The sequence below is a fragment of the Fusarium falciforme genome, chromosome 11 (assembly GCF_026873545.1).
Source record: "Fusarium falciforme chromosome 11, complete sequence".
Taxonomy (NCBI): Eukaryota; Fungi; Ascomycota; class Sordariomycetes; order Hypocreales; family Nectriaceae; genus Fusarium; species Fusarium falciforme.
The window spans coordinates 1,254,441-1,271,085 of record NC_070554.1 but is presented as its reverse complement, the minus strand read 5'-3'; the positions used below and the strand labels follow the sequence as shown (position 1 = coordinate 1,271,085).

At 50.5% G+C, this 16,645-nt stretch overlaps 5 protein-coding genes and 1 pseudogene across 6 annotated transcripts, besides 1 other annotated feature; 4 read left to right on the top strand and 2 right to left on the bottom strand.

Annotated features, from left to right (window-relative positions):
* Window positions 1-1,303: 1,303 nt before the first annotated feature.
* NCS54_01333100 (C2H2-type domain-containing protein) lies at window positions 1,304-3,076 on the top strand (the record flags this gene model as incomplete). Its single annotated transcript, XM_053158531.1, has 2 exons — window positions 1,304-1,373; window positions 1,422-3,076. 2 exons carry the CDS (start codon window positions 1,304-1,306, stop codon window positions 3,074-3,076), a joined length of 1,725 nt encoding a protein of 574 aa, XP_053014506.1.
* Window positions 3,077-3,190: 114 nt separating this feature from the next.
* Window positions 3,191-4,182, bottom strand: NCS54_01333000 (AA-TRNA-LIGASE-II-ALA domain-containing protein; the record flags this gene model as incomplete). Its single annotated transcript, XM_053158530.1, has 2 exons — window positions 4,021-4,182; window positions 3,191-3,967 (listed from the first exon to the last, which is right to left on the bottom strand). Exons 1-2 carry the CDS (start codon window positions 4,165-4,167, stop codon window positions 3,191-3,193), a joined length of 924 nt encoding a protein of 307 aa, XP_053014505.1. The 5' UTR covers window positions 4,168-4,182.
* Window positions 4,183-4,590: 408 nt separating this feature from the next.
* On the top strand, window positions 4,591-5,667 carry NCS54_01332900 (Threonine aldolase; the record flags this gene model as incomplete). The annotated part of the gene is made up of 1 exon (XM_053158529.1): window positions 4,591-5,667. One exon carries the CDS (start codon window positions 4,591-4,593, stop codon window positions 5,665-5,667), a length of 1,077 nt encoding a protein of 358 aa, XP_053014504.1.
* Window positions 5,668-6,643: 976 nt separating this feature from the next.
* On the top strand, window positions 6,644-8,345 carry NCS54_01332800 (Aa-trans domain-containing protein; the record flags this gene model as incomplete). The annotated part of the gene is made up of 5 exons (XM_053158528.1): window positions 6,644-6,787; window positions 6,841-7,102; window positions 7,151-7,342; window positions 7,393-7,784; window positions 7,926-8,345. The coding sequence occupies 5 exons, from the start codon at window positions 6,644-6,646 to the stop codon at window positions 8,343-8,345; spliced, it is 1,410 nt and encodes a 469-aa protein (XP_053014503.1).
* A 534-nt stretch (window positions 8,346-8,879) lies between these two features.
* NCS54_01332700 (Abhydrolase-3 domain-containing protein) lies at window positions 8,880-10,052 on the bottom strand (the record flags this gene model as incomplete). Its single annotated transcript, XM_053158527.1, has 1 exon — window positions 8,880-10,052. The coding sequence occupies exon 1, from the start codon at window positions 9,972-9,974 to the stop codon at window positions 8,880-8,882; it is 1,095 nt and encodes a 364-aa protein (XP_053014502.1). The 5' UTR covers window positions 9,975-10,052.
* Window positions 10,053-13,380: 3,328 nt separating this feature from the next.
* On the top strand, window positions 13,381-15,155 carry NCS54_01332600 (annotated as a pseudogene). The gene is made up of 3 exons: window positions 13,381-13,508; window positions 13,562-14,347; window positions 14,399-15,155.
* Window positions 13,381-15,155: a sequence feature.
* Window positions 15,156-16,645: the final 1,490 nt, after the last annotated feature.

Genomic DNA, 16,645 nt, shown 5'->3' with positions numbered 1-16,645 from the left:
AATACACTGCTACGCAATCAGGTTCTGGCTCTGCACTTTTCTAGGTGCAATAAATGCGTCGTCATACCCGCGCACAACTCAAGATATTGACCTCATTTGGGCCTCGTTATGGTCCACTCTTTAGTATCCCCCTATCCACTCTAGCATATGACCGATTCCGAACTGCGGAGCTCCGCAGCCGCCAAGATATTTCCGACATCATTCGGCTATTTAGAGCCCATCCAAACGCGAAGCATTTATGACTAACCCTGGAGAACTCCTCTAAGCGAGATAAACCACCTCCACCCACTGACCAGCATCGGATCTTCAACCTTATAGTATAGATCAGATCGATGGTTAAGTGTTTAGTAGATAACTAACCATCTTGCCTACTAGAGCTTAGACCATAGTCAATTTAGTAGCATTTAGATAAATCATTAGCCGAGGATATAGCTAAAGTCTTCCTACCGGCGGACATAGGCAATCTTTATATATGAGATGACCCTAGTATAATTAGAGACCTTAGGTCGACTGTACCGGCCAGGAGTCTCAAGAATGTTACATGCTTAAGGCTTCAGGTAAGTGATGATCTGCGGAATCACCCGAAGATAGAGGATATTATAGAGATTTTCTATGGCACGAGCGTCTTAAAGGAGTATCTAATTGCGCATCCAGATGTTTAAGGCTTAGTTCCCGCGTAAGATACCTACCCTTTGATAATGCCCCCGCCGCAACCTCAGAGGGATATTCCTAGATAGGTTATACTTAAGGCTTTAGATATCTTACAGAATATCCTCTTTCCCCTCAGACTCCGCCTCTAAGTAGATTCCCCGTGGCCTAATATTTAAGTAATCTTTTATCCTAGATTACCTACGCTACAATACTGCCTTTTATTAGGTGGAGGATAAGGATAACCTCGCCTATAGCTATTTCAGAGACCGATTAATTAACTTATTCAAGGAGCTAGAAGATCCTGGCCCACGCAATATCCTCGAGATATAATTCTAGCATAATAATAATACTCGCTATGTCATAATAGCCATGCTAATTAGTGTTATTATTGCTATCAACTTAGGGATTCATAGCCTCGTTATTAGGATTTTTCAGGCCTAGGTAGCATATAAAGCTTAGAAATATCCTATAAATAGGTAACGAGAGGTAAATCAGTAGGTCTCACTCTGGTTATGCCCCATTATGCAACTACTGATGATATCTTTCAATCAGTATGGAGCTATCGTAAGGTACCCAGAGAAATTAGTCAAGCTTCCCGATCCAAACCTTAACAACACCACGATTAACATTACCCTGACTCTCAGATAGCGTGATGACGCCCACCGAAAAACCAGCAAGGGCCGTGGAACTACCACCATTCACGGTCCATGACGAAGGCGACAGTAGGCTTGTCTCACCGACTGAATGATGCAGCGCTAATCCATAGTCAGCAGCCTTGACATTCTCTGATGAATATACCCAACTCGGGTTGGCCAGGGAATTCGATAGCATGAATCATACAACCCGAGACTATTTTCCGAGTCTTCAGCAAGATGCAGGAGAGTCCCAGGATCAAAGCCTCTTGTCTTGGCAGCCACAAGACTTGGTCGATGCGACTGCCGGCGCTTCTACGACAGCCTCGGCTGGGAATTTGATCCAGCCTACCGAGCAACCCTGGCAAGCATCGCTATCATCCTGGCCGCTGCATGATCTGAGCCAGAACGGCTGGCAGCATCCCTACCAGACTGGTCTGGGCGAGGTATTATCACCAACGTGGGAATTAAGCCAAGGCACCGCCAGAGCACTCCAGCATTCGCCCGTCGTCCAGACTCAGCCACATAGCCTCCCGCGACGAAGAAGCCGGTACCTCTGCAGTCCGGCCCTGCCAACCATTCCAAGGCCTATAGAGACTCCAGGCCCCAACATGTTGGCGGAGGGTGCAATGGACCCGATACAGCGCTGGCGGAATTCGCCCCCAGAGACCGAGCCAGCCTCGTTATTCGCCATTGCAGACGCTTTGAGGAATACCCCGCTTCGGGGTCAAGCATCCTCCAGTAGCCTCAATTCCCGCCGTTCCGACGTTCGAGCGGGCTCGACAGTCAGCTTTGCCAGCGGTTCAAGCTTATCCTCGGGCTCTGCTTCTGCCAGCTCTGTGGCGCGTCGCTCCCGCGTGTCGAAACGAACACGGCCGACTGCAGCCAAGGGCAAGACGGCAGAGAAGAAGAGATTTCCCTGTACATTCTGCTGTGATTCGTTCAAAAGCAAGTTTGACTGGGCCCGGCACGAGCGGTCTTTACATCTCAATATCGAGGGGTGGCGATGCGCACCATTCGGCAGCGTCGAGATATCGGCTATCACAGGGAGAAGCAGTTGTGCCTACTGTGGTCTCGCTGATCCTACGCCGACTCACCTTGAAGATCATGGCATCAATCTGTGCACAAAAGGCCAGATTTATGCGCGGAAGGATCATCTAGTTCAGCACCTAGGATGTATCCACCACGTGAAGGACCCTCCGTCGATAGACTCATGGAAGGTTGAGGGACCGCCAGTAATATCGAGGTGCGGCTTCTGTGATCTTCGTATGGAAACATGGCAAGAGCGTATAGACCATCTAGTATCGCATTTCCGAAAGGGGAAGACGATGGATGACTGGAAGGGAGGGCATGACTTTGAGCCTAAGATCGCAGCCCGGGTCACCAACGCAATACCCCCCTATTTAATTGCGTCCGAGTCAAAGACATACGCCCCATTCTCAGCGAAGACTCCCAACCTGACACATGCAGAGCATTTGAAACAGATAAATCAGGCGGCCGAGCAAAGTTTCGAAGCATGGAGTGGCTCAGAGCCGTCGCCGGAGTCGGGAGCACCGGCGATATCCCTCCACGACAAGTCATTCCCCGAACTGCTGGCTTTCCACCTAGGTCGCTTTGCGCAGCACCAGACGAGGCTCGGCGTCACCCTTACGGATAAGATGTTCCAGGACGAAGCGAGAAGGTTACAATTTGGCAACGTGGACCCGCTGGATGATACTATTGCTGACAACGAGGAGTGGCTATCTCTCTTTCGCAGGCAACATCTTGAGGACTCTAGTAGACTATCAGGATAGCTTCATTTGAATTATTATAACATGAGCAGGGATATTAAGTAGCGCATGTAACCGTATTTGTATACTCCCTACGTAGCTGAAAGAAAAGACACTCTAGGTAGGCCGTAAAGCTAACTATACCATCTCATAAGAAACCCTTGTCACTCCTTGCTGCCTCTTTATCTTCCTTACCTTGAACTTCCCTACCAACCCTGTACTTCTCACGTGGGTTCCCCCGCACATGTAGGCACCTACGCCCTCGATTTCTACAGCTCTAACCACGTCATCTTTGCCGCCAGTACCCTCTGGCGCTGTCCAAGACTTTACCTTGAGTTCCTCTGGTGACCACCAACGGACGGCTATCAACCGGTCGTCGTCGACTATTTCATTCGCAATTTGCTCAATATCCTCCTTCTTGTCGCCCCCGATGAGGCCTTGGAACTCGACAAATGCAACGTCGGGGTAGTGTTGTGCTTTGACCTCTCGCAAATCTGGTATCCCCAGTCTTCGGACAGCTGAGGCGAGAATGTGGCCGGCGTCATGAATCTGTGAATGCAGTTTTCGCGCATCCTTGTTGATCTTCTGGGTCACGAGCATTTGTTCCTCGAAGGGGTTGCCCGAGTATGTCCCGAGATGCATGATTGTTCCAGACGGGAGCTTCTGGACAGAGGTGACGGTGAAAGTCGACGTCTGGTCGAAAGAGGTCATGGTGCCAGTATCGCTCGGTTGACCGCCGCCTTTGGCATAGAAAATGGTGGAACTGGTGACGACAAGACAGCCACCATCCGAAGCCCCTTTGAATATCTTCTTGGTAGCATCGTCCCACTGGGCGAATGGGATGCTAGCCAGGACGGTCGTTTCGAGCTCGTGCTTGGTCTCGTCATGGTGATAGACGGCCTCAGTCTGGCCAAACTGAAAGCGAGTTAGCACGAATGTTCTTCCTGGAGGTTTTATCTGGGCTCAACCTTTTCCATGGTGGTGTGAATTCCTTCCTTCGGTATGGAGATGCTGCTCAGCAGGTATCTTGCCCAAGTAGATGGGTAAAAGAAGCACGCGACTTGAGGTACACACGTCGCACGTCGAGAGATAAAACGCAGGGAGTACAAAGACATGATAGCTGGGGGCCCCTGACTCGATTATAAGGTCGGATATCATGGCTGAGACCCTTGATATGGACACTTGCGTCGGTAATTCGGGCGGCAAAAGCCGTGAACGAAACCCATTCGGGTGGGCCGGCCATGTGAATTTTTTCTTCGCCAGTTCGCGCCGAGGGGTGTCTCTAACAGACTGAAACTCAGATGGCTTCCTTGTCCACGAGGCTAACATTTTCTGGAGCCTGTTACGCCTTGTTTACGGCCTCGGTATCTGTTCTCTTTGACTCTCTCTGCCTCTGTCTACCTCTTTCTCCCTCCTGGTATTTAAGGCCTGTTCCCTGAGTGGTATCCGTCTTTCATATTTTCTTATCCCTTCCTTCAACCCTTAACCGCACTCTTTGAGATACTTGCAATTTCCTTCATATTCACCAAACTTGCATCATGGTGTCTTACACCCCGAATCCTGGTCTCTCCTTCATGAGTGACAACATAGCCGGAGCATCAGCCGAGATCGTGCAAGCTATCATCGCCGCGGCCACTGAGCATATTCCACCATATGGAAACGACGCCATCACAAAAGCCGCTCGTCAGAGGTTACAAGAAATCTTTGAGAGGGAAGTCGACATCTTCCCAGTTTCGAGCGGGACCGCAGCAAACTGCATCGGATTAGCCTCGCTCGTCAAGCCTTGGGGCAGTATTCTTTGCCATCCGGACAGCCACATCAACAATGACGAGTGTGGTGCTCCAGAGGCCTTCACAGGCGGCTCTAAACTCGTCACGGTGTCTGGGAACGACACCAAGCTTGATCCTCATTCTCTGCGAGCTGCAGTGAGTCGAAAGGCCGGCGACGTTCATAGTGTCCAACCCTCTGTTGTCAGTATCAGCCAGGCTACTGAAAGCGGAAGCGTCTACACGGTCGATGAGATCTGCGAGCTATCCTCGATAGCCAAGAGTGCAGGTTTGCGCGTCCACATGGATGGTGCACGTTTTTCTAATGCCTTGGTTCATCTCGATGCATCCCCAGCCGAGATGACCTGGAAGGCCGGCGTTGACGTCCTCTCTTTCGGCTTGACCAAGAACGGCGCAATGACGGTCGACATCGTCATCTCCTTCGACCCTACGTTGGCATCGGAGCTGGCCTTTCGCCAGAAGCGAGCGGGCCAGTTGGCCTCCAAGATGCGCTTCCACGCTGCCCAGATTGAGGCCTACCTTGCAGATGGATTATGGCTGCGAAATGCCCGTCATGCGAACGGGCTAGCTGCTCGCCTAGCCGCTGGTCTCAAGAGTATCCCTGGGCCAGAGCTTCTCAAGGAGCCAGAAGCCAACATACTCTTTTGTCGGCTGGCACCGCATGTGATAAAAGAACTGCTTGGTCGTGGCTATCAGTTTTATCACGACCGATGGGCGCCTGGGACAGTTCGCTTTGTAACATCTTTCTCACATGCTCCTAGCAGTGTAGACGAACTGGTTGAGGCTATTCGATCTTGTTACGTCACGAAGCCACAGAATAGAATGTAGTTGGATGCAGTAAAAATAGAAGCAATATCTAACCAAAGCTCTCTTATCGTTTGAATACCTAAAAAAAAAAAAAAAAAAAAAAAAAAAAAAAATTACACCTTTTGCAACATAGTTGAAGCCTTGACGGTGAGACTCATAACAGACCAAGACAGCCTTAACAAGACTTCGTCGGACCGGCGACTCGCATCCACACTATCTACACTCTCGGCGTGTCCATAGGCCCCAGCGTGGATTCCGGTATCCACTCCCCACGCCTTACGCCCTACGCCATGTGCCATGCGCCATACGCCATGCACCAGATGCCACACGCTATCGCCCCTTCTCCTATCGACCGTGTCGACTCAGCGAATCTGCCCAGAACGGTAGGTCCCCCCACGACCTATGTTTCGCCCTTCGATTGGCTTATTGAAGCTCGAGCAGTGTGGACCCCCGTTCTCTAACCCCCTGTGGCTAGCTTTGGGTCATCTGAGGAGGTGGAATCAACATTTTGGGACCCGCCGTTATTGGTTGATTTGCCGAGTCGATACGGTTGACGTTGACCTTGTAAACAAGAGCTGAACCTTGACTTCTCTGTCCACATAATAAGCGTTATCCGTTGCGCCGGGCGAGCAGATAACTCGACCTTGCTAATTGGCTACCAATATGCCGAGACTGACGTTGACCCTTTGCAAGCAGGTGTTCTTACCGAGGTCCGGGGCCTTATCCAACTGATTAGCCTTCCCCAGGAACTAGATTCCTTGGCGGCCCCGGCTGGATCATGCTCCCCGCGATAAGCCATGAGATATACGCAAGTTGACACCATCAAGTTCTCCACACACACGGTTTCCCCAGACTTTAGCTTATCAAGAGTCACTACAGTAGGAGCCATGGCCATGGCCAGGCCGTTTCGTTGAAATAGACTGCAACATCTCAATGCCATGAACATGTTCTCTATCTTTCTCTATCCCACTACTCCATACCACGCACCATCTTGAACATGTCCGCCTTGAATGAAATAAAGACTGATCCAGAGGGTCTCTCAACCATGCCCTCGCAGGGCGGCGACGTCCACGACAGCAACGAAATTGTCCATGATGCCGTCTTTGGCGAAATCAGCGACGATGGCCCTGACTATCGTAATGTGAGCCTCTCCTGGGAACACTTCCACATTTGCCAAACTGATATCCCATCTAGGTCGGATGGATTGGATCCTCCGTTCTCATGATGAAGATCCAGATCGGCCTCGGCGTCCTCGCTCTTCCGGCTGCCTTTAATGATGTAGGTCTTATCCCGGGGGTTATTCTCCTGTCCTTCATCGGCGGTATTGTGACCTGGACTGCGTGGGTGGTTGGCGTCTTTAAGCTACGCCACCGCGAGGTCTATGGCATCGACGATGCCGTCCAGCTCATGTTCGGCCGTGTCGCAAGCGAAGCATTTGGCTTTATCTTTTGTCTCTGTGAGTTGATCTGCAACTGACCTGCCAATGGCTTCTAATCTTGTGCAGTCTGGGTGTTCGCCGCCGGGTCGGGGATGCTAGGCATCTCTATTGGCTTGAACGCTATCACGTCTCACGGTGCGTGTACGGCCGCTTTCGTCGGCCTGGCCGCCTTTTTGGGCTTTTCGATCGCCAGTATCCGTACCCTTGGTCGCCTTGCTTGGTTTGCATGGTTTGGATTGGTCTGCCTTCTGGCAGCAAGTAAGTGTCTCTCCTCCTCTCTTAAGCACTTCTTGTAACGATGTGTCTAGTCTTTACCGTGTCCATCAGCGTCGGCGTCCAGGACGTCCCCGATGCAGCACCTCAAGACGGTGACTGGGTCTCTGATTATAAACTCGTTAACCGACCAACCTTCACTGGGGCTATGAATGCCATCTCCACGTTCCTCATGTCCTATAGCGCTATCCCTGGATTTTTCCCGATCGCGGCCGAGATGCGAAACCCCAGACTCTATACACGGCCCCCTATACTCTGTCATTCTGTCGTCTCTATAGTTTACATCGTCATCGGTTGCATCGTGTATTATTATTGCGGATCTTATGTCTCTTCGCCAGCCCTCGGCTCTGCGGGCAAGCTGATGAAAAAGATTTGCTACGGGTTGAGCCTTCCAGGCTTGATCGTAACTACAGTTCTGGCCATTCATGTACGTATTCAAAGAAAGACCTACCGGCATCATCTTGCTGTCTTTCTCTCCATCCCCTGCCCCCGGTCTCTTGCGAGACTCTTAGAAACGAAATCTAGGACCCCCGGCACAATAGACCAAGTTGGCTAATAGATCGAGCAGTTTGCCAGCAAATACATCTTCCTCCGTATTCTAAAGGGTACTGAGCACATCAACAAGGGCACACTTAGGCACTGGGCGACTTGGTTTTCCTGTACCTTTGGATGCGCTACCGTGTCATACATCATCGGGAGTGCCGTTCCTTCTTTCGGAAGCCTCGCGTCTCTGATTGGCGCCTTTTTTGGCACTCTTCTTTGTATTCAGCCGATGGGTTGCATGTGGCTGTATGATAATTGGAGTGCTGGAAAACACGACCGATCCCGATGGTGGATGCTCCAGGTGTGCTGGAGTGGTTTCGTCATCGTTGTTGGCACTATCATCTTGGTTGGAGGCACGTACGGTTCTGTCTTGAGTATCAAGGAGGTATATGGGGCGTCTGGGGGCCATGGCGCTTTCTCTTGTGCCGATAACTCTCACTCTTGAAGGGCGGTGCGCGAACAACCCGAGGTCAGAATGCCGGCCTGACTCGGGCTATTCTTCCGGCATTCCGTCAACTGGTTTTTCGCCCCCTATGCTTATTTTCCCTCTTAAAAAAGACCTAATGAGAAGGGGCCGTAGGTTTCCGGAGTATTAGTTGTGTCTGTTGGTAGAAGTGGCTCACGTTGTCAATCATTAGACAGCTGCTTATCGTACATAAATCGAAATGGCTCATGAGCAGAGTCCTCTTCTAAGAAGCATTGAGTAGGCCAGATCTCAGATTCACTTCCAGCATTGGTGACTCGGCTCTATGCGTGTCCCCTACAGAAGAGTGGCTTGTATCAAGGTGCAGGGAATGAATAACTTATTTCTGCTAGCTAATGAGATAATTGCCGGATCACTCATATGTGTGCGCTCAGCATGCATAGTTCAAGGCAGATGAAAAGCAAAGCATTGGTATTCTCTTGATAGCATCAGCCCTTCTTTCCCGCTTGCAGGTCCACTAATAAGATTCCCAAATTACAATCCTCTTCAAGTCAATCAAGATCTCTGCAGCACATCAACCACGAAATCCATGGCCTCCTTGCTCTCTTTGAGCCCGTACTTTAACGCCAAAGGGAAGCAATGCATTTGACCATCCCAAGCCAACCATTCACCCCTGATCCCTTCCTTGTTACACTTGTCGCGAAACGCAACAGCCTCTGGCCCGAGAACATCACGTGAAGCTGTTATGCCGTGGACTTTGACGTAGTTTCGGGCTAGGACACTGAGGTCTGCTTGGATGGGCGATACTCGAGGGTCTTCGAAGCTCCAGTCCATGCGTAAACCCTTCTCGGGGTGGCCCGCTCTCGAATCAGTCCCTGCCTGGCTCGAGCCTGATGGTTCAGGACACCAAGTTCTAGCCGTAGAGTTGATGCACGAGAAGGTGAGCACCGGGTCAACCTTGTCCACTGCCTTGATATCCGGGTGTTCGTGGCGGAGATCCGTGGTAGGACAGATGGCTAGAATGGCTGTGGGAGGTGCCAAGTCTTGTTCCTGTGATGTCCTTAAGGTCCATGTTGCCACAGCCAGCGCAATGTTGCCTCCTGAGCTGTCTCCAGCGACGACGACAGCTTCACCTGCCCTTGCTGCCTCTTTTAGGAGCTTTTTGTAGGTTTTTTCGATTTGAGGGAATGCAACTGAGACTGGATCTTTCGGCGCCAATGGTGAAGAGACGATGGTTATCTTGGTATTGGGCATGCGAGACACCATTTCAGCACAGAAAGACCAGTGTTGGTTGCGCGGTGGCATCTGCCATCCTCCGCCGGCGAAGTAGATAATTCTTCGTCGGTAGCCTTCTCTCGCTTTCCCTGTGCTTTTCCCGGTCAATTTTGCTGTCAAGTTGTACACCCAGAGACCCTCAACCCGCCCCTCCTCCACGTCGCATCGTTTCAACGCGGCCTTGGATGCATTGATCCGGGTTGAGTCCTCTGTAGCGATCTTTCCCGGTTTTACCAGCGCAGGTCTGAATGGTTTGATAACAGCTTGGAGGACCCTCGTCATGAGATATCGCTTGTTTCGTTCGTAAACTATGATGGTGCCTTGGGGCGAGCTGGGGTCCGAGGCCGGATAGCCCGGGTCTGCATCTTGGGCCATTCGTGCTTGAGTCCGGAAACTGGTAATTCTTGGCTTTGAAGTGGAGAACGGATGAAACTGAATATCCCACGAAGTGGTGTGAAAAGGAAATAAATTCGTCACCCAGATCGAGATAAAGAGTCTCTCACTATGCCGTTCGTTGTACGACATCATGGCCTGTGACATCATGACTTGGCACATCAATCAAGGTCCAGACTCAAGCCACAGACAGCGAGGCTGGGCCTGATTGGCGAGCCATTAAACAATAGCAAGGAAAATCAGGAGATTTCTAACTCTATCAGCTATTAACGATAAGCATCATTTCTTATTCATACTTTCTATCATTTAACATGGTGCACAAGGTGTGGTCTAAGCGTGCGACTCTTGTAGCCTCGCACGAAACGTGAATAGAAGATGGGTATATACAACGCCGACCAGTTGCCATCCAACACGTTCAATTTTAAAGTCGAAACAAGATATCTCGATAGAACCATTTTACGTGATCAACGCCCTCGTTCATGATTGCCTTGAGTCGACAAGGCAAGCTTTAGGAGACAATCAACAGTTCCACTTTCTCTAAGCAATAAGAATATAAATGAGTCGTTTCCAGCTGCTTAATGATATCAGAAAGTCTTTCTAGATCTTCCTTTTTCATCAAATGCACGATTTGACCGCTGCTATAAGTCATTTGATGAAAGATCCCCTTGCACCGTCTGCTTTCGTGGATGGCTGTCGTGGTTTCAACCTACCCTTGACCAAATGACCAAAACAATCGTTCAGTCAAAAATACCCGAAAGACTGCAGGGAGTCGACTAAAAAAGATGAACTTGGTTTGATCATGGAACCTGTCTACGTGTAATAAATTATTGATGAATGAGAATGAAGCGTGCGATCAAGTATGTTTTTGAACGAATCAAGGTACTTGATGGCGTCCATCCCTCATTTACCATTTTCATCCCACGAAGCTAGGTACAAACATATGGAACTCAGTTTATAGGCTTGGACCTTGGAAGTTTCTCATTCAACGCTTGTGGTCATTCTTATCTCCATGTTTCTTTCTTTAATTTGGTTCTTCCAAGTCACCCGAGTCTTGATATCGAGAATCTAGTTCTTACAACTCAAGTTTGAAGTTGGAGCAACTTACAGAACAACAAGAACCCCATCTCAATCACTCCGCCTATTTGCGTGTTCTCTATGCAATGGCCGAGGATAACCTGCTTCTCCCGCTCCTCGGAACGTGCCTGACTCGCGTTGAGAAGATTCCTTTCCCATCTCCTGAGTAACGACCGATCATTTCCTAATTCAGGACCCTTACAGACTAGAAAAATTATTCCCGTCATTTGTATCCGCAAATTAATAAACACCCGCACTGTTCTTTTGCTGGACTTCCCACCGCTACACAGTGCGTCGGCGATTAACCGAGGCAGTGTGGATGTTTCGAGTGGATTTGGCGGGTCTGCGACAAGGTGAATGATTCGACTGGCAACGAGATCGACGTTTTAGCGATACGCGAAGGATGAGGGGCTAGGCCTGATTCGCTGATGCGGGCTGAACGTCCTTCGACGCGTCAAATGTCTTCGCGACGACCCCCCCTTATGAGGTAACAGTTTTGAAGGGGAAGCTGGGGGCAGTGTGAGTTCTTGCAACGTGCTCGTGCTTGTTGAGGTTCTCTCGAACGCCTGTGGTGGGCTCAGGTATGCACAATTCGCGCCCGTTGTAAGCGTCATCCTTGTACGCAACATCTGACGTCTCATAGCTATCCAACGAGTACTACGCTAGAGAGGGGAATCTTTTATCTTATCTATATACCACTTATGCAGCGTATGGCCATCGTGGGTACTTCTTTCGCTTATGGGCTCGGGAAAGATCTTCGGGGTCAGATCTGCCGTGCTCAGCATGTGGTAGCACTGTTCGTCCGTAAAACTGGATGAGAGTCGTGAGTCCAGAGTACATGCTTCTTAGCCCAAGGAGAGACACACGTTGCGACACGACATTCTCCGACAAGATCACACTCAGTGCCATTCTCTGTGCCCCGTCATACGTTCTCCCTCGCCTGAGGCATTCACCCTGGTCCGCGCACTCACTCATCCAAGGTTTCCCGGTCCATCCCCAGCTGACAGGGAGGCCTCGCCAGCCCCCGTTAACTGACAACGGGTACCAGATACTGGAGCACCCCATCCCATCTCCCGTCCTCCATGATCGCTTCGCATGGCGGACGTCCTTATACTGAAGCGCTGCCATGCTACTGGACCGCCTGCAGAGAACATCTTACCGAACCATTCGCGCTGCGTGCCTTGTCCCTGCGGCCGTTAGCGTCGCCTTGGTGACCTTGTACTCGGTATTGCTGGGAGTTGTGGCGTATCGAGTTCTGGATCAAGTGTGTAATAGTAGCCACTTTTGCTGGCATGTAAGAGAAACAGCGATATTACCTCTCAGGAGCGTCACACTAGTGATGCAGTGATCGTACGTGGAGGCCGCTTATGTGTATCTTGGCAAAGATTAAAACTCCATCAAGACAACGCAAACAACAACTGATGGCATCGTGAACCATGGCGGCCGCTTCAAGGCTTCAATTCAAGACGTCTTGACCGATCCTCCATGTGGACCCGCGTGGCTTCGGAAACTCGGAGTCTGCCCACATGGCACAAACCCCCTCCCATGCCCCAGAGCCGCGGATTCAGCTCTTGGCACGAGCCTCCTCGAGAAGAATAAGGAAGCGTCATAGCGGACCGGCTGCACGGCAGCCGGGCTCTCTTCTTTGTCACAGGGAGCCTAATGAGTGGGCTTTTGGGCCCTCCGCGTTTTGACCTGATTTTGACATCCCGAGCCCATGGGGACCCCTCCCCCCGGAAGGAGATGATCATCTTGGAGCCTGAAGATGGGGTCATTCTCCTTTATTGCTACGCTACGAGAGACTCACGTAAAAGATAGCATATGCAACATGTCCCATCAGATGCAATCCTCCAATGTCACAGGAATTCTCGCCCCATGGAGCCGCACCGAGTTTCTTTAAACTGTTGCCTGTCGCTAAGGCGACCCCGTCACGAGCCATGCAGGAAAAAAAAAAAAACAAAACGACCCCATAGAAAGGAAGTCATCTGGAATGCTGATTCGTGCGCGTAAAACGTGGGGACTCCATCCCCACCTGCAAACAAACCCGCACAGGAAAAGATGGGCTTCAAACCAGGTGACGTTCATGCACCGTCAAAGAGCCTCACAGGCTCACCTTCAAGGAGCGGCCCTGTTTCCGCCCCCCTGGAAAACTTGGAAAAAAATTAAAGCAGGTCGTCTAGTTGAATACGGTTATCCGAGATGTGGAGATATGTGGTTTGACCCCGTCTGGAGTCATAACCTCCACATTCCAAAAGTTATATAAGTGCCCCAGACTTCGCTCCACGATTACAAGTTGGCACTCCTCTATATCCAGATATCCAACAACATCAACTCGCCAAAGATGGAGCGTCTTCCTGGCTTCAATGTGGCAAACCACTTCGAGAAGCGTCAGCTTCTCATCGCCATCAACTGCATTGCAGCGCTGTCCATTTTCTTCTTTGGGTGTGATCTGCCAAGCCCCTGCAATCGTCTATCAAAACTAACAAAAACTCTAGTTATGACCAAGGAATGATGGGTGGTGTGAACAACGCTAAGCACTACATTGACCTTATGGGCTTTGGCTATGTTGACGAAGAGACCGGTGACCCCGTTGTGACAGACAGTCTGTTGCAAGGCGGTATCGTGTCTGTTTACTATCTTGGTACTCTCTTTGGCTGCCTTCTCGGTGGTTGGGTCGGTGACAAGATTGGTAGAATCAAGACTATTGCTCTTGGTTCCGTCTGGGCTATTATTGGAGCCGCATTGCAATGCTCTGCCCAGAATGCCAACTGGATGATCTGCTCTCGTGCCGTCAACGGTATTGGAACTGGTATCCTGAACGCCATTGTTCCTGTCTGGGCCACTGAGACTGCCGAACACACTTCTCGTGGTCAGTTCATCGCCATCGAGTTCACCCTCAACATCTTTGGTGTTGTGGTTGCCTACTGGCTCGAGTTTGGCCTCTCCTTCATCGATGGAGGTGCCTCTCCGTTCCGCTGGCGATTCCCCATCGCTTTCCAGATCATTCCTCTCCTCTTCTTGTTCGGCCTGGTCTGGTTCTTCCCCGAGTCTCCTCGCTGGCTCGTCAAGGCCGGCCGCGACGATGAGGCCCAGTACATCCTCCGCCGTCTGCGTGGATCTGATGAGACTGAGATTGTCCGTGCTCAGGCTGAGTATCAGGATATTAAGAACATTGTTCAGCTTGAGAACAAGGAGTCTTCTAAGAACTCTTACATCCACATGCTGTTTGGTATTGGCTCTGGAGAGCTTCACACTGGACGTCGTGTGCAGCTTGTTATCTGGTATGTGCTGATTTCATATTGACATGTAGAAAGCCCAACTAACATACGCAGGCTTCAAATCATTCAGGAGTGGGTTGGAATTGCTGGTGTCACTGTTTACGCCCCCACGATCTTCCGAATCGCTGGCTTCAGCTCGGAAAAGTCCCAGTGGATCAGCGGTCTTAACAACATCTTCTACATGTTTGCCACCCTCATTTGCGTCTTCACTCTCGATCGCATCGGTCGTCGTTGGACTTTGTACTGGGGTGCTGTCGGCCAGGGTATTGCCATGTTCCTTGCCGCCGCCTTCTCGAAGCTTGGCCAGGATGCATCGCGAGACGGAGACACAGCTAAGGCGAACTCGTACGGAGCTGCCGCTGCTTCCTTCGTCTTTATCTTCACCTCAGTGTTCGGTGCTACTTGGCTGACTGTCCCTTGGCTGTATCCTGCCGAGATCTTCCCCCTTCAGGTCCGAGCCAAGGGTAACGCCTGGGGAGTCTTTGGCTGGAGTATCGGCAACGGCTGGCTCACCCTCCTCTGCCCCGTCATGTTCTCCAACATTGGCGAGAACACTCTGCACATTTTTGGTGCCTGCAATTTGCTGGCTATCCCTATGGTCTGGGCCCTCTACCCCGAGAGTAACCAGCGAACTCTTGAGGAGATGGATCTTCTCTTTGCCGCTGACACGCCTTGGGTCTGGGATGCTGAGAAGAAGTTTGCTGAGCTGAAGGCTGAGAAGCCGGAGCTTGTTACCGCTTCTGGTCATGGTCGGGGCGTCATGGATGTTGAGACCGCCGAGGGTAAGGTTACCTCTGGAGAGGAAGAGTGAAGCCAGTGATATGAAGTCGCCTAGGTAGTCGATAGGAAATCTGTCCAAGCGCAATACAAATAATCTATAACCTTGCATCTAGTAATATGAACTATTGTCTTCATCAACAGCCCTTGCTAGTAGACAGGGCATTGAACCATAGGCTACATCTTGTCAGTTTGTAGTTACTGAGTATTGGGCTAGGTGAGGGATAAATAGCTTCGCGAGAATTATTAAACAAGCGTGATGACCTGTTTCTTCGGCTTCCATTCCTTTTCACTCGACTCCCACCACTGAGGTGGGTTCGATCCCTCATGTTCCAAAAAGCCAATCCTCTCATACACGTCCTCTGTGTTATCAAAACGGTGCAGAACCAGTGACCTATACTCCCTTTCCAGCTTCAAGAAAAATACGCGCAAACAATAGACAGTTGTGTCTGAGCTGACAAAACCCTTCCCTTTCTTCCGCAGATTGTAGTCCTGGGAAAACCCCATCCCCCGTTGCTGGAGAGCTCTCAGCTTGGCCGGCACGAGAACGCCTTCTAATTTGAGCTCATACCCTGGTTCCGTGTTCAATGGCTCGTCACACTTGCGGATGTGAAATGTGTCTGGCGTAACTCCCCTCGTCATGCCATCAAGGTCCCATAAAAGTCGACCCGTAACTAAAGCCCAAGACCATGTTGGGAAGAGCCATCTCTTGGCGCTCCACTGCGTCTTTCTTGGTTCTGCTTTCTTTTCTTCAGTCCTAACTGGGCCTTGAGTCGACAAACTGTCTCCCACCTTCCATAAAAGATCTCTAGCAAGAGAGTCTTCCCACAACCCAGCTAGGTATTTGCCCTTGTGCAGTGGAAGTATATACTGACAAAGTCCCTCAACAGCTGCAAGTTTGTCGCTCTGATAGGTCAAAGTTGTTTGTGCGTATACCTGGATTAGCTGATGCCACTTGCTGACGACTTTGGCTTGCAGTTCCGGATCATGCCGTGTTGGAAGCTTGAGAAAGTCGGGGTAATCGTCTTCAGGTTCATCCCAATCTTCGAGTCCGGTGCATTGGCACGTAGAAACTTCTCTACATTGCCATAGCAACTCCTGCCTGCCAAAGTATAATGTTCGTGGTGAGATGAGACTCTCCTGGAAGACCCAGCCTCGCTTCATCAGGGGAAAGTCTGAACTGTAGTGACTAAGGACTTCCCGGGCGAAGAGGTGATAAGAATTGCCGTTGGGGGTGCACCCCTCCACTTCGGCTCGTTTTGGGGTTCGGAAGAGCCCATCACGACACCCCGAACCTGAAGCAGCCGCCACAGTCAAATAAGAGTTTTCATAAGTGGAGCACATTCTTTTCGACTCCTGCATCCAGTCTTTGTTGGAAAGCCATCTGTCCTTTTCTGTATCTTTTTCCTTGTCCGGTTGAATGATGCACAGAGAATCGATCCAAAGATAGCGAATGCCCATGTTCTGCGTAAATTCGACAGCATCCTTAAACGTTTGAGGGAGTGAAGAAATAGGGATCCCAGA